The 21256-nt window shown below is 43.3% G+C and overlaps 1 protein-coding gene across 4 annotated transcripts in view; it reads right to left on the bottom strand.

The window, feature by feature from the left end:
• LOC106567559 (double C2-like domain-containing protein beta) overlaps positions 1–21256 on the bottom strand; it is a 367378-nt gene that overhangs the window by 114676 nt on the left and 231446 nt on the right. For all 4 annotated transcript variants that reach the window (XM_045693460.2, XM_045693462.2, XM_082960276.1 and 1 more), the window contains one exon: positions 2108–2187. In XM_045693460.2, coding sequence (XP_045549416.1) covers positions 2108–2187 — 80 coding nt within the window. The remainder of the gene's footprint in view (positions 1–2107; positions 2188–21256) is intronic.

Below are 21256 nucleotides of genomic sequence, written 5' to 3'. Positions count from 1 at the left end.
GATGGTGTTCTTGGGGTCATAGGCAGCATTCCTCCTCATCCAAACACGGCGAGTTGAGTTGATGCCAAAGAGCTCCATTTTGGTCTCATCTGACCACAACACTTTCACCCAGTTGTCCTCTGAATCATTCAGATGTTCATTGGCAAACTTCAGACGGGCATGTATATGTGCTTTCTTGAGCAGGGGGACCTTGCGGGCGCTGCAGGATTTCAGTCCTTCACGGCGTAGTGTGTTACCAATTGTTTTCTTGGTGACTATGGTCCCAGCTGCCCTGAGATCATTGACAAGTTCCTCCCGTGTAGTTCTGGGCTGATTCCTCACCGTTCTCATGATCATTGCAACTCCACGAGATGAGATCTTGCCGAGGGAGATTGACAGTTCTTTTGTGTTTCTTCCATTTGCGAATAATCGCACCAACTGTTGTCACCTTCTCATAAGGCAGCTTGGCGATGGTCTTGTAGCCCATTCCAGCCTTGTGTAGGTCTACAATCTTGTCCCTGACATCATTGGAGAGCTCTTTGGTCTTGGCCATGGTGGAGAGTTTGGAATCTGATTGATTGATTGATTGCTTCTATGGACAGGTGTCTTTTATACAGATAACAAGCTGAGATTAGGAGCACTCCCTTTAAGAGTATAAAAGACACCTGGGAGCCAGAAATCTTTCTGATTGAGAGGGGGTCAAATACTTATTTCCCTCATTAAAATGCAAATCAATTTATAACATTTTTGACATGCGTTTTTCTGGATATTTTTGTTGTTATTCTGTCTCTCACTGTTCAAATAAACCTACCATTAAAATTATAGACTGATCATTTCTTTGTCAGTGGGCAAATGTACCAAATCAGCAGGGAATCAAATACCTTTTTCCCCTCACTGTATCTAGCTCTTGTATTTGTATTTCTTCAATTCCTCAAATGATTTCATAAACTTTATTGGATAAATGGCTGTACAGATTCCTGGTTCAAATCAATCCAAGATGATTAACCCTGAAGATGTGACAAAGTACGTGACAAAGTACGTGACAAGGTGGCCCAGAGGAAGCCAGCACTTCTCAACCCCTACATTGCCCCATTCTTCCAAGAGCTCACTGAGATTGAATGAAGACCTCTAGTGAGGTAAGTACACACAGCCACACACACAAACAACATCAGCAACGTCCCTTGTCCTCTGTATTTTTACCCACAGAGTAGCAGCCCTGGTGGTCTCTGTCTCTCATTCTATTATTTATTTTTCTATGCTTATCCTAGGGGTGAGAAGAGCTGACAAATCAGAAGTGAGGAGGATTGTTACGGAGCCCCATGAGGAACACCTGATGCTGCACTGACTTCCATCTACTGGATGCTCTGCTGCCTAAACTGTACCGTTGTGTATTTCACCACCTCTTACCCCGAATAGAGTTGCCCCTGATCATAGATCTAGGATTGCACCCAATCCCAATTTTAACCCAAGATGATGAACCCTGAAGATGTGACAAAGTACATGACACGGTGGCCCGGATGAAGCCACGCTTCTCAACCCCCCCATTCTCTCTTTTTTCTTTCTCTCCCCCACACACCATACACACAGGCACACAATATAGTCTTTAAATTACTGTTGTAATGATGCTCTTATTTGGTTACATATGTGCTAACTGTTCTTACTTCTATTGTCAGTTTTGTTGTTTAATTTGTTGTTCATGTTGTTACCAATTTGAATAAATGTATTTTATGTAAAAAAATAAAAAAAATAACATCTTCTTGGGATTTAGATTTCAAGGACAATTTCCCTGTAAATTTAGAGCACTATCCTTGCACCAGAGTTGCCAGCTGAATACTGTAATTTTGTTTTACAGTAGAGATGCTGTAATATATTTCACAGTACTATTTTCCTTACCGTAAAACATTACAGCGTCCCTGTAAATTTACAGCAGGGATGTGGTAATATGTTTTAGACTCAGGAAAATATTGTAAAATACATTACAGCATCTATGCTGTAAAGCAAAATTACAATATTAAGCTGGCAACTGGTGCCAGTATAATGCTGTAAATTTACAAGGAAAAGTTTTACAGTGTAAACTTTGGAAACAATTTCCCCTTGTAGGACAAAACACATCATTGTGGATGCTCACCTTGGCTTTGTTGATGGTACAGTGCAGAGCATTGTTCTCCTGGTCATACAGTAAACTGAAGTCCAGGGTCCCCAATGTAGCTGCAGGAGAGAGAGAGAGAGAGAGACAGAGAGAGCGAGAAATCAGATATCAGAGCAGAGATGGCTTCAACTACATGCTGCACACTATGGAGAAAGAGAGAAAGACAGAGAGAGAAAAAGGCAAAAACTGAAATCAGACCTCAACTACATGCTACACACCAAGATAAGAGCACCTGAGAGGAGAGGCTACTAATAAAACCGCCTGTCAACGTATGACAGGACTTCCTTCTCATCATCCCCTCCTCAAACTGAGCGAAACTCACCACAACCGTGTTTCACCTCAACGCATATGGGCCTGTCTACTCGCCAATATACAGTAGAACACACACAGTGTACCCAACATTAGGAAGATCCTGCTCTTTCCATGACATAGACTGACCAGGTGAATCCAGATAAAAGCTATAATCCCTTATTGATGTAACTTGTTAAATCCACTTCAATCATTGTAGATAAAGGGGAAGAGACAGGTTAAAGAAGGATTTTTAACCCATGAGACAATTGAGACATGGATTGTGTATGTGTGCCATTCAGAGGGTGAATGGGCAGACAAAATATTTAAGTAAGAAGAATTGGAGTCAACATGGGCCAGCATCCCTGTGGAACGTTTTCGACACCTTGTAGAGTCCTTGACCCGACAAAATGGAGGCTGTTCTGAGGGCCAAAGGGAGTGCAACTCAATATTAGGAAGCTGTCCCTAATGTTTAGTACACTCAGTGTATTTCATGCCGGATGTGAGAGACCATCACCATCAGAATCTACTCCATAGGGCCCATCTGGAGTATTAACTCCTCTAAACATTTCATTAACTACATGATCATACAAACAAATAATTTAACTAGACCAATAAAGGCCTATTCCACAGCTTGGCCTGGCACTTAAAATGGCAATACATCCTGTCACCTCCTGTGAGAGAGACTGTTAGTCCTCTGCTGGGCGTGGGGTGTGTACATCCAAATCCTTGATACCGCCTGTGTTTTCTTCCCGCTGGCATCTGGAGGGTGCGTTCATTCAATAAACATTGCAGCACGTTTGGCCACGGAGGTTTGTGTGTGTGAATGAGTGAGTGAGTGCGTGTGTGTGTGTGTTTGTGTGTGTGTGTGTTATGCTTCGTAGAAAAGGCACTTGAGGGATTAAACCAGATTTGTTTCCGATTACCAAGATTGGCGCCCGAGCGGTGACTTCAATCTCTAATACATGTATGAGATGCTGGGGGGATGCTTGTGGTCTTTTATCCTGGGGAATTGCCTCGCAAAATAGTTTCTCTTTCCACCACCGCTTCATCACCCCCACCAACCCATTTCTGCCCCTTGGTTGCCTCATAGCACGTAACTTGAATCAAATCCCTTACGCCATGTCATGTCATTATTTCTGTGCCCTAAAAAGGAACATATACCCAGCATTTTCCCAGCAGCAATCTCGCAGAGTGAGGGAGAGGGAGCAAAAGTTGGCAGATAATAAAAACGATTATGCATAATTCAGGGAGGCATGCAACTGTATGTATCTGGCTGATACAGGAGGAGTGTATGTATTACCATCTATTCAATGACTAAACATCTTTACTTCTGCCCTCTGTCATCTCTCTCCATTTCACTCTCTCCCCCGCTCTCTCTCTTGCTCTGTCTCTCTCTCCTTAACTAAAAGTGCTCTGTGCTTTTGGTTTTTGTATTGCAAAGCTATGAATTGGATTTCTCAAAGGCTTGAACATCCTGGGGAAAAACAACATTTCCATCTACACTGAACAAAAATATAAACAGCATGTATAGTGTTGATCCAATGTTTCATGAGCTGAAGTAAAAGATCCCACAAAAAGCTTATTTCTCTCAAATGTTGTGCTCAAATTTGTTTACCTCCCTGTTACTGAGCATTTTTTCTTTGCCAAGATAATCCATCCACTTGACAGGTGTGGCATATGAAGAAAATGATTAAACAGCATGATCATTACACAGGTGCACCTTGAGCTGGGGACAATAAAAGGCCACTCTAAAATGTATAGTTTTGTCACACAACACAATGTCACAGATGTGTCAAATTTAAGGGACCCTGCAATTGGCATGCTGACTGCAGGAATGTCCAATTCGCTGTCACCAGATAATTGAATGTTAATTTCTCTACCATAAGCCACCTCCAACTTGATTTAGAGAATTTGGCAGTACGTCCATTGGTCTCACAACAGCAGACCATGTATAACCACGCCAGCCCAGGACCTCCACATCTGGCTTCTTCACCTGCGGGATTGTCTGAGACCAGCAACTCGGACAGCTGATGAAACTGAGCAGTATTTCTGTCTGTAATAAAGCCCTTTTGTAGCTTTATTAGGCACAAAAACTAATGTGCCATGTGTATTGATTGGTTCATCAGTATTACCCCGGCAATAGAAGATTATATACTGACAAAAATATAAACGCAACATGGAACAATTTTAAAGAGTTACGGTTCATATAAGGAAATCAGTAAATTTAAATAAATTAATTAGGCCCTAATCTATGAATTTCACATGAATGGGCAGGGGCGTAGCCGTGGGTGGGCCTGGAAGGACAGACACACCCGCTTTGGAGCCAGGGCCAACCAATCACAATAAGCATGCAAAATCTGTAAAATCTTTGAAGTACAGCCAGTCAAAAACATTACAGACGGCTAATCGAATCCATGTCCGCAGAAAGGTTGCTACGAAAGTTTTGACTGCGACAATGTATCGAGAGTGTCATTGGAGTGGTGGCAACACTCCGGTAATTAACGGAAATGTCAATAACACAAAGAGCAGGCCGTTTGGAGCGGGAGCCGGACAAGAAAAGTAATTATAATTGAACTGGCAGCAGCCCTGGCTCGGTGCAGCCGTCTTTTCGCATCTTAAACATTATTTTTCTTTGATTCCATATATGTTGGCCAGCATATAGGCCTACCGCTTTTTGATTCGTTATAGTGTGCCAGCCTACTCTATCAGTGCCATAGAACTTTCAATCTTTGTTTTTTTCTCTCCCCGTTGTACGTATTATAAAGCTCTTTGAGGGTGTATTAGTGGGCGAGGAGAGCTTTTCTATCGCCTCATCTTTCTTTTGTCGGGGCACTCTGGAAAATACAAGAAGTTTCCAGTGTCTGTCGATAGAGAGATGTATGTGCGTGAGAGAAAGAGAGCGAGAGAAAGAGAGGTGAGATGGCACTGGCCGCCTAATTCTGCTGGTGTGTTACTCTTGCCTGATGAGCCGAATGCTTCATTAAGCGCTTTTGGGCGCCGCGCAAGATTAATTCTCTTCCCCCGTGCATTTCCTAGTGACACACAGATCAAGGCTTCTCAAAGTTTACTTACATTTGGAAGCGCATTAAAGGTCATGAACAGTCCAAATCATGTTTTTCATGAAATTGGATAATATTTTAAGGAAACCAGATCAAGGAATGATGACCAAAGTATGAAATATGACTGCTGCTTCTACATTGATACAGTTTGATCATAAAGTTACTGGTCCACTCCCCCATGACAAACACTTGGAATCATTATTAAGGAGACAAGGTGACCTTAACTGTAATTTTAATACACCAATAGTAACAGGACATTCTCTTAGCTAATTTAAATAAGTAGCCCCTTGTAACCAACTTCGGAGAAGGCGTGTTTGCAGGGGGGCGTAGTTTATAAAGCAAGATAGCTACTCGACTGGTGCCAAAATGTGAATGTGTGGTGTCAGTAAATATAATAATATAATTACCCTATTATTCATCTATGGCAAAGATACTTATATGTTTCCCCTTTCATCTATGTCTGGTGTTAGCTAGTTACTGGCTTGCTGGGTCTTCAGCCAGTATGGAACAAAAGGGGGGGGGGGGAGTGTCGTTCAAAACTCCAACATAGTTGTCAAGTTAACACATCCGTCAGTGCTGCTGTGAACTGCATCACAAGAGACATGCTAAACGGGAGATTTATATTTAAAAAAATGATATCATTGATGTGACTTCTATGTTTGATTTTCTTTGTATTTCACCAAATTTGCTTGAGATGATATTACTTCAACACTGCATCCAAATTGTTTGACATAGGCTTTTCATAGAGCTGTCAGTCAAGGCAAGATCATGAATATAAGCTCTCTGCCCTCTCAGCCAGTCTTTTCAAACTACCTGGTAGTTAACTGTGAAACAAAACCTACTTTCAGAATGACTGTTTAGGACCTTTAAGACACGTCTTCAGAGAGCAAATGAGCACTCCTCTCCTTTCCTCCAAAAACAGCAACATCAGATGAAGCACTTCATTACGTTGTTGATAAAAGGGCCACTTTCCATTGTTCAGCTGCAGCCACATTGGGGCCATTGAGTTCTTAATCAAGGCTAAGCTACTTAATAAAAATTAAGAAAGTCTTAATTAAGGCTGTGGGTATTGTGTCAATGGGCCTCTTCAACTGGCCAAGGCGTACACAACACCATTACCATAATCATATTCCATTGTGTCCAACAGAATCGGGGAGTAATTACAAACCAGTTATCTCCATGGTGAGAGGAGGGTAAGAAAAAAATAGAAAAATAGGGCCACTTGTTGTTTTTGGTGGCAAACGGATCACAGGAAGCCCAGATGGACATGGCGGCCCTAAAACAAATCGTAAAATGTCAAAGCCATAAAGACTCAAAGAGAGAAAGGCCATGTTTGGATTTGAGTAGACACGGTGCACGGCAGAGCAAGATTATACCTGACCCAGAATTCTTTGGTCCACTCATGAGGTTGGTGGCATTATCAAAGGCAGGAAACGATTCCGCGACAGAAACAGCTATTGTACCGACCTGTGCTGCAAATCAAATGAGCAACTCAGGCAAAAAGCGGATGAAACCATGGAAATCAAGATGTGATACTGTATGATAGGAGGCAATAATAACGCTAATACAACTGGGCTGTCTGATTTAAATTTAGGACTGCTTAAATCTTGCATTAATGACAGACAGTATGTCTGGGCATTCAAAGTACAATAGTGTAAATCATTGTCTTACTGACAACATAAACAAACAGAATGGCAACATTTCAATATTCAAAAGTTTTTATTTATTTTTTACTATTTTCTACATTGCATAATAATAGTGAAGACATCAAAACTATGAAATAACACATATGGAATTATGTAGTAACCAAAAAAGTATTAAACAAATCAAAATATCAAAATTCTGATGACAGCATTCTTGGCATTCTCTCAACCAGCTTCACCTGGAATGCTTTTCCAACAGTCTTGAAGGAGTTCCCACATATGCTGAGCACTTGTTGGATGCTTTTCCTTCACTCCGCGGTCCGACTCATCCCAAACCATCTCAATTTGGTTGAGGTTGGGGGATTGTGGAGTCCAGGTCATCTGATGCAGCACTCCATCACAGCCTGGAGGTGTGTTGGGTCATTGTCCTGTTGAAAAATAAATTATAGTCCCATGAAGCCCAAACCAGATGGGATGGCATATTGCTGCAGAATTCAGTGGAAGCCATGCTGGTTAAGTGTGCCTTGAACTCTAAATAAATCACAGACAGTGTCACCAGCAAAGCACCCTATTACCATAACACCTCCTCTTCCATGCTTCACAGTGGGAAATAGACATGTGGAGATCATCCGTTCACCCACACTGCGTCTCACAAAGACACAGCAGTTGGAACCAAAAATCTCCAATTTGGACTCATCAGATCAAAGGACAGATTTTCACCGGTCGAATGTCCATTGCTCTTGTTTCTTGGCCCAAGCAAGTCTCTTCTTCTTATTGGTGTCCTTTAGTAGTGGTTTATTTGCAGAAATTCGACCATGAAGGCCTGATTCACACAGTCTCCTCTGAACAGTTGATGTTGAGATGTGTCTGTTACTCTGTGAAGCATTTTATTTGGGCTGCAATTTCTGAAGCTATTAACTCTAATGAACTTATCCTCTGCAGCAGAGGTAACTCTGGGACTTACTTTCCTGTGGTGGTCCTCATGAGAGCCAGTTTCATCATAGCACTTGATGGTTTTTGCGACTGCACTTCAAGAACAAAGTTTTTGAATTTTTCAGTATTGACTGACCTTCATGTCTTAAAGTAATGATGGACTGTCGTTTCTCTTTGCTTATTTGAGCCGTTCTTGCCATAATATGGACTTTGTCTTTTACCAAACAGGGCTATCTTCTGTATACCCCCTACATTTTCACAACACAAGTGATTGGCTCAAACGCATTAAGGAAAGAAATTCCACAAATTAACTTTTCAGAAGGCACACCTGTTAATTCAAATGCATTACAGGTGACCACATCATGAAGCTGGTGAGAGAATGTCAAGAGTGTGTAAAGCTGTCTTCAAGGCAAAGGGTGGCTATTTGAAGAATCTCAAATATAAAGTATATTTTGATTTCTTTAACACTTTTTTGGTTACTACATGATTCCTTATGTGTCATTTCATCGTTTTGATGTCTTCACTATTATTCTACAATGTAGAAAATAGTAAAAATAAAGAAAAACCCTTAAATTAGTTGGTGTTCTAAAACTTTTCACCGGTAGTGTAGGTTAAAAAATTGGTAAAAAGGATTTTAGTTTCCCTGCATTCAATCTCTCCCTATCCCAGTCTGCTGTCCCCACTTGCTCCAAGATGTCCACCATTGTTCCTGTACCCAAGAAAGCAAAGGTAACTGAACTAAATGACTATCACCCCGTAGCACTCACTTCTGTCATCATGAAGTGCTTTGAGAGGCAAGTTAAGGATCATATCACCTCCACCTTACCTGACAGCCTAGACCAACTTCAATTTGCATACCGCCCCAATAGATCCACAGACGATGCAGTCGCCATCGCACTGCACACTGCCCTATCCCATCTGGACAAGAGGACTACCTATGTAAGAATGCTGTTCATTGACTATAGCTCAGCATTCAACACCACACTACCCTCCAAGCTCATCATGAAGGCCGGGGCCCTGGGTCTGAACCCCGCCCTGCGCAACTGGGTCCTGGATTTCCTGACGGGCTGCCCCAGGTGGTGAAGGTAGACAGCAACACCTCCACTACGCTGATCCTCAACACAGGGACCGTACACGGGTGCATGCTCAGCCCTCTCCTGTACTCCCTGTTCACCCATGACTGCGAGCCACGCACGCCTCCAACTCAATCATAGAGTTTGCAGACGACACAACAGTAGTAGGCCTGATTACCAACAATGACGAGACAGCCTACAGGGAGGAGGTGAGGGCCCTGGCAGAGTGGTGCCAGGAAAATAACCCCTCCATCAACGTCAACAAAACGAAGGAGCTTCAGGATACAGGAGAGGGACAGCGCCCCATCCAAGGTGAATAGCTTCTAATTCCTCGGCGTACACATCACTGACATTCTGAAATGTTCCACCCACACAGACAGTGTGGTGAAGGCGCAACAGCGCCTCTTCAACCTTAGGAGGCTGAAGAAATGTATCTTGGTCCCGAAGACCTCGCAAATGTTTACATATGCACCCTTGAGAGCATCCTGTCCGGGCACTGACCGCATACACAGGGCTCTCTAGAGGGTGGTGCAGTCTGCCCAACACATCACCGGGGGCACACTGCCTGCCCTCCAGGACACCTACAGCACCCGATCTCACAGGAAGGCCAAAAAAATAATCAAGGATATCAACCACCCGAGCCACAGACTTTTTACCCCGCTATCATCCAGAAGGCGAGGTCAGCACAGGTGCATCAAAGCTGGGACCGAGAAACTGAAAAACAGCTTCCACCTCAAGGCCATCAGACTGTTAAATAGCCCTCACTTAATCAAAATTAAGGATTGCCTCTTATCTGCTCGTTGTCGCCTTATGCCATAGTTTGTACATCTCAATTGTCAGTAGAAACCACATTTGTTTAAAACAAGTCAGCCATATCAGCTGTTTTTTTTTTTTAAAGGCAGTAAATGAGGCTGAATTAACTGTTTTGCTGCCAAACGAGGCTCCACTGATTGCCAGGTGTAGCAGTGGTGAGGATTCACCCCATGGTGCAGAAAAGAAAGCTCTGCTGTTGGGACTCTGCTGTTGGGACAGCTTTATGTAGGTCCTAACAGTTTGTGGGTACCGTTGTCACCGTTATAGTGCAATTAATGTATGGTTTAGTGTTGTGTTGTGTAGTGGCTTTGCTGGCATGCATCTACAAATTAATTTGGGGGGGGAGTTTGCCCCACCAAGATTTACATAACAAAATCGCTACTGAGTACTTTACACCACTGATTACGGTTTGAGGTCAAAACAACCTAGAGAGGGAGAAAGAGCGAGAGATCGAGAGAGAATGAAAGATGGAGATAGAGATTTGCAAAGTCAATTTCTACCCTGCTGTTGCTACGTTCTATAGAGACGCTAAATAGGATTTGTATGATGCTCTGTAGACAGCAGTAGTCAGGTGTGACAGAAGTAGGGAAACATACCCACATCCACACTCATAAAACATGTCAATGATAGAGATGGAGAGTATTAGGGACAGACTGGTAGAGACTGAGAGACTGCCAAGTGAGAACTGCAGCAGGGACAGGGTTCTTGCCATCTGATGGAGTAGGCTACCGGCTGATTGGAGCAGTGCTTTAGCTCTTCACTAATCACTCCTCTTCCTACACCATGAAGCACCTGTGCCTCTGCAGGGCATTGTCAGTGAGGGCTGGAAGCTGGGACAAATTGAAGGAAAGCAAAGCCCCAGATATCACAGCATGGGTGAAAAAGAAGGAGAGGGGCTGGAATGGTGATGTTTCTGCGTGTGTGTGCGCGTGTGGTGTTGGGGTCTGCCAATGTACCTGGAGGGGGTGTGTGTGTGCGTGTGTGTGTGTGACATAATAAGTATGTACATTATGTGTCTACAGTACATGCATTTATGTGTGTTTGGTGTCAGAGTCCATCAATGCGTCTGGAGGTAGTGTGCGTGTGCACACTGAATAACTATTGGTTATTTGGTATTTTATTAGGATCCCCATTAGCTGTTGCAAAAGCAGCAGCTACTCTTCCTGAGGTCATGTACTCTATGTGTCTACAATATATGCATTTATGTATTTTGTGTGTATGTGTGTTTGTGTATGGTTCTGGTGTCAGCCAGACAGCTTAATCTTCCAGGACCCCAGGGCATTATTGGGAATCAGGTAAACAGGGGAGTGTATGAGGCAGACTTGATCCCCAATGATTTCAAGAACAATAAATGGGTGGGTGTAGAGCAGCGGTACCAATTTATTTTGCCCCATGGGCCGCATCCGGTCTTCAACACTGAAAATAGGCTATATTTCATCGCCGTCAAAATTTGCAAAAAGATTGTCCTTTATTGTTTTTGCTCCCTGAATGTCTAGCTCTCATTTCGGTGATTATTAGCAGACCTACATTCATAAATTTCTTACCACATCTACTTCCGTTCCGGTGCTCGACATCGCCTATCTACTAACCACCGGACCTGGCAACCCATCATTAGGCACACCTGCGCCCCATCATTAGGTACTTCATCACTACCCTGATTAGCTCTCCTTTATCTAGCCCTCTGTTGTATCACTCATTAGGCATTCTTGTTTCTGTTTTCATGTTCAGACGCTACTCCTGTTTTTGCATTCACTCTGTTTGTTCCAATTAAACTCACCGAGTGCACTTGCTTCCTGACTCCCTGCGTCGTCATCACAGAATACTGCCTCACAAAATGGAAGCAGCAGCCAACGGAGACATCTCCCAGATGGTCAACGAAAAATACCTACTTAGCCAACACCACGACCAGCTGGCGCAACTGGGGACGGCAATGGATGAGGTCCTCCGCGTTCTTCATCATCTAGATCTTCCTCAAAGGGTGTCAACCCGAATGAGGGGAGGATCCTCTACCACGAGTTGACCCAGCACCTCAGCCCATTCAGCAGTTCGCCCAGGTCAAGGATGCCCGTTTGTCCATCCCGGACAAATATGACGGGACTCCATCCAAATGCCGTGGCTTCCTCCTCCAGTGCTCCCTCTTTTTCGCTCATCAGATGGGTGCCCCCACCACCGGGTGGTCCAAGGTTGCCACGGTTATTTCTCTGTTGACCAGGCGTTGGAGTGGGCTACGGCCATCTTACAGAGGAGGAGGAGCTGGGTTCCTATGGCTCTGTTCAGAGGAGTCTTCGATCATCCACCAGAGGGCAGAGATGGGGGATTGCCGCCTAGTCCAACTTCGGCAGGATGGCCAGACCGCTGCGGAGTACACACTCACCTTCCGTACAGTGGCAGCATCCAGCGGATGGAATGATGTTTAAGTTAGATATATGTTTTGGGGAATTGGATGTGTCTCAATCCACTGCATCCGCCAATGTCGCACTTCTGCATCAGCGGTGAAAGGTAGCAGAGCTAGAGCGGTGTTAGGCCGACCATGAGACATCAGGAAAATCATTCTTCTCACGTAAACGTCTGTAGCCTCCAAATGGTTTGACAAACTATTACGCATCTTTGGAAAGGGGGAGACTCTCGCAAACACAATGGTGTCCTCCGTTTTGCTCTACGTCCACCACAAGTGTCAGCAGACTCGTCTGAAGTCGGTACCGTCGATGTGCCAACTTCTGTTTAGTAGCATCCGAACCGTTTGGGCTACAAACTAATGGGACCCCACTGTGGAACGGGTAGATTCTAATGAAGACGATGGTTTTTGCTCTACGACCCCCACAAATGTCAAAGGACTCATCTGAAGGTAACCAGTACTGGTTTAAACAAGGAATGAAAGTAGGGAGGTAGTATTGTGCGTACCCCAAAAAGGGGTTAATGAATTAAATGTGTAAAGAAAACTAAATATTTCCTGAGTTTTTGTTATATCTCCTAGATTTAGGACAGACACTTCAAAACCTTGTTTCTTATGATTTCTTTTTTGACATTTATGAATGTGTTCCCCCAACGTCTTACCCATGGGTGGCCTCGGTGTGTGTGTATCTTTCTCTTCTGGTCTTTTTTCTTTCATTCAAACTGGTCTGACAGTGCTGGACAGGTCAAATCAGGCTCCCCATATTGGTTCTGCTATATTGCTTGCACTTTCTCATCTTATCAGATCAGTACTGATGATGAAAAGAAAACACCTCCAGACTCTTGAGATTCACACCCTGTCTTTACCATGAAGGAACAGAGGACCCATATGAGTGAAGGCACTGGGGCAAGTGCAGTAATGTGTTAATGGATACAGTAGTGGGGTAAAGGGTGTTGTTAACCCATTGGGGGGTAAGTCTTACTGACACAGCCATACTATTTGGGTTTGCAATCCCATTCTACCTCCCCTCCTCTCCCAAGTATCTTGAGGTGTGTTCCACCATTGATAGTGTTCCACAATTGATAGCAACCAGTAACTTTTAATGGTTATACCTACTGTGGATGGAGCAATACATGCTTCCAATATGGCAAGTTAGTTTGGTTTCTTTTTCTTTCTTGTTTTGGAGTAGCATAACCCACCCCTAGGTAGGTGTGTGTGTGTGTGTGTGTGTGTGTGTGTGTGTGTGTAGCATTGGGAAAGTGCTGGAGTGGCAGATCTCATAAAGTGATGATTTATGGATCAGCCCAGCTCCACCTCGGCCCTTCGGTCCTGAAAGACAACTGCCAGACAGACATGTTGTTTACATCCCATCTCCTCTCCTCTGCTTGGAGATAGAGGGCAATATCAGTTGATCACACAGAGTTGGAGGGCTTTAGTTTTTGCACAGATATCTGGAATAAAAGTGTGGCGCATCGGTAACCCCTTGTCAGCCATGTCTTGAGTGATCTTGTCCTTCCCCTCCCTGGGTGGAGTACCAGAAATCTTCATTGCGCTGTGGGCAGATGGACTACAAATGCCATATAGAGGAGAGAATCTCAGCTGGGGCTCTAAAGAGAAGACGACTTGCTATCCTTGTATCACCTCTAGTTAAAAATGCCTTTTCTATGTCTATCTATCTGTGTCAAGCAGCTAAAGGAACATTGTGCCTTTACTAAGATGCATCTTTGCTAAATAACAACACTATGACCATTGAATCAATTTCAATGTCAAACTGGCACAATCAAACCTCACCTCTCAACTGTGACAGAGCATGTGTGGAACCTGGTGAGCATTCGGGCACAAAATACCTACAAGACGCAGGCCTACTGTTGATGGGGAGAGTTGCACTGACGTACAGCACTGTGACACGCAGTGCAATCAAATTATTATTTTGTGGCAAGAGATGGGCCACTGAGTGAGAAGAGGCCAGCTGCAGTGTTCGTATGCTAGCTTCACTGATAGCTGAAGTAGACTGGCTCCCAGGCTAACTTCTCTCATTGGCTCCTCTGCACACGTAGACAAGTACACGCATGCACATTTATGCACACGCGCGCGCACACACACACACAGGCCCGTCCACACACACACACACACACACACACACACACACACACACACACACACACACACACACACGGCCCACCCACACACACATAATACAGTAGGAGGTGGCTACTGCTAGACAGCCAGACACACAATCACAACATCAGTCTCCACCAGAAAGATCTTGCTGCCCGAGAGCGCTGCTCTAAGCCTCCAGTCTCCTGCTCAACTCTTGACCAGTACTACACAGGATCTCCCTAGGTGAGCTCAACACTAGTAAAATAAATTCAAACATCAAACATTGCAGTGATTTGAAATCAGTAATGTAACTAATCATTTTTGTACACATACACACTTTTTGCCATAATCTGTTTCAGCAGATCAAAGTTGTCTCATTACAACAATGGCTGCCTGCCTATACCTTCTCAATACATCACATACTGTATATCTACAGAACATAAACTGAGAGACGGGCAATAACCAAGAACAGCAAGGGCTCCTATACCAGCAGCTAATGGTTGAAATAAACAGAAGGAAGAGATGCCTGCTGATTTTGTAGAAACCTGGTTTCCCCTAAATCAACAGACAGATTAGAATTCATATTAAGGCCTATTTATAAAATCCTTCTTTATTGACTACAGCTTGGGGATTTTCACCACTTAGTGTGTGTGTTTCGATGTAAATGATTTGGAGAAGACAGCTGGCTGTTTTAAGATACACTGACCAAGGGGATGGGATAAAGCCTTTACTAGCCTTTAGAGGATGAGAAGGATTGGGATGTCTTAGACGAGGGATACAGCAGATGATTGTGTGTGCGTGCGCAAGTGAGTTTGTGCGTACATGCACTCTTTGAAAAAAAGGTTCCAAAAGGGTTCTTCGACTGTTCCCATAGGAGAACCCTTTTTGGTTCCAAGTTGAACCCTTTTGAGTTCCATGTATAACCCTCTGTGGAAAGGGTTCTACATGGAACCCAAAAGGGATAGCACCTTTTTTTCCTAAGAGGTTGCGTACTGTATGTGTCCCTTTCCACCAGCACTAATTATGGTAGCATATCTGCAGCTTCCTAGGCTGTTAAAGACCTGAATCTTACCTCAAATGGGTTTTTAATACTTCAGTGCCTTTAATGCTCGAGCCAGACTAAACAAACATCCTAACTGTCCTGTACCAGCTGTCAAGATAATAACTTCCCACATTTTCTCAGGGTTCATCCAATGGGCAGTAACAGACCTGAATCTGACCTCTTCTGACACATCCTTGATTTCTGCACATCAAATGGTTTTGTCGTACTTGAAACACTATAATCCCAAACTCAGTTCCAGATAAATCAAGACCCGCAGAACTTTTGAAATAGCCTTTGTAGTCTCGCTTAAAAAGAATGGATTGGTTGTGTAAACGGACGAAAGAAAGTGCTTTTCAATCTGTCTCGGTAGTGGCATCTGTCAAGGCCACCTCTTTTGTATTGTTAGAGGTGTCTGGTAAGGTGTGGGAGTATGTGTCATGCCAGTCTTGTGAGCTTTGATGTGTGTGTGTGTGCGCACGTGTGCAAATGTGTGTGTTAAATACAGAGGCCTGCCACGGGCTGAATCTTTATCTCCTCTTTGCAGGGACAGTGAGGCTGCAGTATGCACTGTCAACCAATCTGTCTGAGCTGACAGCTCCTGAAGAAACCTGAGGAGGGCAGAGCCCTGGGATCAATACAGAAAACCAGCCAGGAGGACAATACTGAATGCATATCTCAACTCAGGATACTCCCCATAACCCGTTCAATACAGTTTCTACTCCATTGCAGTGAATTAGGCAATGAGGAGTCTAATTAGAATATTGGCCGTGAGAGAACGGCTCCCAGTCCAGCATTTTAGAAGTTAGAGCCTGAAAAGCATTCGGGTCAGACTTGGCTTGTAAATAATGCTTGTGAGCTGACGTAAGAAGTCGTCGTTCACATAATTCTGTCTCCAGGGTTCAGAGTTCTTTTCCGTCTTACCTTCTTCAATCACAATGTCTCAAACGATTTTCAAAGAACTGATATATATCCTCTCCAAAACAGGTCATGCATTTTCCCCCCAGTTGCTGTAACTATTGAATATTTGGATGCTCGATTGATGAGTCCTTTACTGCAGTAGGCTAAATCAGGGTCTCAAAGAGTGTTTCTGGGTAGTCTTAAACAAATCTACTTTGAAACAAAAGTATACACCTCACACACATGGTTTTGGGCTTAAAAAAAGAAGACACCTGTACCATGTAAGATATAGATTTGAAATATATTCAATTTTGAGTTTGCATCCCAATATGACACTTCATATATATCACAGAAGATTGAAATATACAAAACTGTTTGACCTCGAAACACCAGGTTTTTGCATTAAAATAATGTTTATTAATTATGAAATTATAAAAAATATTAATACCACTAGAGGATGATTTGGTCATTTGACTGCAGGAAAGGGCTACTATCATAAAAATCTATGTGACTGCTCCTGGCGACACAACAAGTATGTGCCAGTGCACAAAGCAGGCGTATTACGCTTTGTTGTCCCACGTGACATTCTCCTGACTCACTGGGAAAAAAACACCACAACAACAGATCTGCCAAGTCCTTAACACTCAAAACACTGCCAACTCCTCCATCTGCTTATGTCACCAACACACTACCTATGAACCAGTGAGATAATGTATGAACGCTTTGAATAATACCCAAATTAAAGTTGGAACGAACAGAAGCCAGGCGTATCCAAACCCTAGAAACATGTGGGACAGGGTGTATTACACTGGCGGGTTTAGGGCAGGGAATATGACTCATGATTGGTAAAACCTCCTCTCTGAGGCTCTAATAAAGGGAGCCATGGGTGGCTGTGTTTTTCACAGGAAGCAGACAATGACGCAAGTGCAGGTGAGTAGTCCGGAGGAAATTAAATTACAGCTGAGAGGAGTATTAACGTTTTCTTTTTTGTGAGAAATGTCACACAGACTGTGGTTGTCACACAGACTGCATGAAAAAAAGACAGTATATTTAGTGTTGGTTAATCAAAATAATTTCAAGAGGCTTTTCTTGATACATGTCAAATCTCAATTTCGCAATTTTAACTTCATAATTCATATTGCGTACTGTATTTTCAAATATTGTGGTGGCAGCATAACATTGTGGGTATGCTTATCGCCGGCAGGGACTGGGGAGTTTGTCAGGGTCAAAATAAATATGAAAGGAGCAAAGCCCAGATAAAACGATAAACGAAAACCTGTGGTAGTCTTCTGAAAACCTAAGCCTGCAACCCAGAATTGCTTTCTAAGAGGTGTTGAATGTTCCTGAATGGTCCAACTTTTTCCCTCAGAACAAAGACAATGTTGAAAATGAAGCACATTATCTCAGCCCCATGACAAATGTGTAGAATTCTGCTTTAAAACAACAACATTTTGCCTCTGGTGCCAAGAGGAGAGCTTTTAAAATGTTTGATTGGAAATTGCACCATTGAGTGCATCAACGCTGCTGGGTTTTTCATGCTCAACCGTTTCCTGTGTGTATCAAGAATGGTCCACCACCCAAAGGACATCCAGCCTCCCTGGAACATTTTCTATACATTTTCTTTAACTTTGAAATGTAGAGTAGGTTGTGCAGATCAGTAGGTACATTTATTATCCCGTTTTAGATGTACTTCTAAGGCAGCAAAATGTGAAGACTGTGCAAGGGGTGTGTAGACTTTCACTAGCGACTGTACGTGACAGCGAATTAACCTAGAAATCTTAGTGAGGACCCTCTGAGGCCCAAAGCCTCGCTAATCGTGGAGCAGCGTGGCAGCTAAATTTAGCCAAACAGACAGGCAGAACTACCATTGGGCCCCATCCAGTGTATGGTATTAACATGCTCCTGGAGGGATTATAATGCAGCTTACCACTGTGTATCATCTCGCTGGAGGAAATTTGACCCTCCAATACCATGCTCAGATGTTACACAAATGCGTCTCTCGGCTAAACAGTGTAATTTCTGGGTTTGTAATAAAAATAATAAAGCTGTCTTTGACCTAGACAGAGCTGTCGTGCGGTCCATCAAAACAAAGCCCTGGTCTAAGGTCTTATGTCTGACGTTGCTGGAGACACGATTGGGGAGTAGCTTCAATCTGTTTTTGCTGACTGACTGACTAACAGGGTTCTTGTGTGTTACGTCACACAGACTCAATGCAGCTGGTCAATATGGTCCACTATTAAGACTAGTAATTGCAATCAACCCGAGTCATGTTAGATACAGTTGATCAAATTCTCTCTGATATCAAAGAACTACAACATGTGGCATCAGCAGACACTACAGTAGTTCGAGGCAGTTCTCCTCTACATGAACACTTTGAAAATGCAGGCCTAAATCTTGATACAACAACAGTCATAGTCCATGGTACACAACAATGGATTTACATCGCAGCCACAAAATGATCTGGTCTGGGCTTGCACACAGTACATCAAAACAGGCGGCAGGTAGCCTAGTGGTTAGAGCGTCGGGACAGTAACCGGAAGGTTGCTAGATCCAATCCCTGAGGTGATAAGGTAAAAATCTGTCGTTCTGCCCCTGAACAAGACAGTTAACCCACTGTTCCTAGGCCATCATTGTAAATACAAATTAGTTCTTAACTGACTTGCCTAGTTAAATAAAAACATTTAACTAATAAAACATGATCCAGCAAAGTCAATCCTATTCTGTTGATGAGATCACGAGGATGGTGACTGGCTCTGAATGAGCAGAAACGCCTGATCAGAGTGATAGTGTACAGTAAAACAAGAATGAAATGGTGAGTGAAAGGGACTACATTATTGATAAGGTGGAGAGGGTACAGAGGCCAGCTCTTTAGGGCAACAGGGGTGCATGGGTAATGGATGATTTTTGCTGTACAAACACACAGAGAGCATGTGGTATTTGAAGTTTGTATTGGTCAATTTTGGCTTCATGATTCACTCATGAACCCTAGCTACATACAGTTAAAAAATGTATCTAAAAATCAAGGATTCACTATTGATCTCGACTCGTATTGAATCTTCACCACCAGGGAATTCCGCAGGTAGAGCAAAGCTACAGATCTATTAGGTGTTTTTGGTTATACTGCATGCAGAGTTCAGTCCTACTCCGGCTTGATATTCCATCTCCATCTGTACTCTGTCCTCCTTACACTCTTGCCCGAAGAGGTGGAGGTGGTATGAGGTGAAATGGACGCTGAACCAATTCACTGCAATGAGAAGCTGACATTGCAGTATAACCACTGTACATTAGGAAATTGAAGGTGCAAATTTAAATTTTTCCACTGAATTACGCAATTACGAGTCCTGCGGAAGCTCGAAGGTCTGTGGCTGGCAATGGTTGCTCGCTCACCGGCCCGCACTGTCTTTGCAGGAAATGGGATCTAAATGAGGCACAAACAACACAGGAACGTGAACGTACATTAGTGTCTGGCTAATGATGCTGTGCCGGGTATTAAACGTGTAAATGAAGCTTGAAAATGGCATCGACCTAGAGCAGTGCAACTTTTTATTATCTATACCCTGCCTGTATGTACATATCTACCTATAATACCTCGTACCCCTGCACATTGACAGCGAATTAACCTACGACTTTTACACTTTATTTGGATAGTCCACATTTGGATAGTCCAAATTTTCCATCTGTAGACTATCAACAAACTATTACATTTACATTACATTTAAGTCATTTAGCAGACGCTCTTATCCAGAGCGACTTACAAAATGGTGCATTCACCTTATGATATCCAGTGGAACAACCACTTTACAATAGTGCATCTAAATCTTTTAAGGGGGGGGTTAGAAGGATTACTTTATCCTATCCTAGGTATTCCTTAAAGAGGTGGGGTTTCAGGTGTCTCCGGAAGGTGGTGATTGACTCCGCTGTCCTGACGTCGTGAGGGAGCTTGTTCCACCATTCCACCAACTATCTGTTGATAAGCCACTGCTTGCTAAGGTTACAGCCAGGGTTAGGTTCAGAATAAACATAAGGGTTAAGGTTAGGATAAGGGTTAAGGTTAGGGTTAGGGTTAATAGATACAGTAGTTAGTTGAAATGTTACTGATAGTCCATCTGTAGATATTCTACGGTCTATCCAAATTAAATTATTTTTCACTCAGCATCATTGGGAAAGGGCTCATAAGTAAGCATGACACTGTGAAGTCTACACATGTTGTATTTGGTGCATGAGACAAATACAATTTGATTTGATTTTAATTGCTACATCGAACAGAAGGCCAGGTTAAAACAAGAGCGATAAAAGCCCTACACTGGTAATGTTTAACGTTTGACACATTACACAATGCTATAATCCTACTCAGCGGGCCGGGTTAGTGTAACATCATCATCAGTGAAAGGGAGAAAGGACAAACCCCTCCGTCTGTGAAGGCACAAGCCGTGTGTTTGTGTGACTTATTTGATTTGTGATTTTAGGTGTGATCTGCTCAACTTTGGAAAGAGCAGGTGGCACACAAGCCTTGTTCCTGTGCCTGTAAAGGCGTTAGGTGTGTTTGTGTGCCTTTGCGTATGTGCCTGCATGGGTGTGACCTGCGCCGTCTTCTGAATACCAGGCAGCATTCCCATTTCCGGCTTGGCATTCTTCTTAATGACGACAACACCGGATAGCAGCTGGCACACGGGTTAAATGCTGCCAAAAGATTACACTTTTCCTGCGCTCCTTGTCCTTGGATTCCCACTCGGAATCGCTCAGACAGGCTTTAAACCATGAGGATGCAAACCGTTTAACCCTTCAGAGGCCAAATCCAATTATGTAAAAGATGGAGAAATGATAAAGTCCAATTTCAGATTAGGACTGGGCTCCACTGCAGCGAATTGTCACGAGTATCTGTTGT

This window comes from Salmo salar, chromosome 13, assembly GCF_965601325.2.
Source record: "Salmo salar chromosome 13, fSalSal1, whole genome shotgun sequence".
In the NCBI taxonomy this organism is placed as follows: domain Eukaryota; kingdom Metazoa; phylum Chordata; class Actinopteri; order Salmoniformes; family Salmonidae; genus Salmo; species Salmo salar.
The sequence above is the reverse complement of the archived record's forward strand: the minus strand, read 5'-3'. Positions and strand labels throughout refer to the sequence as shown.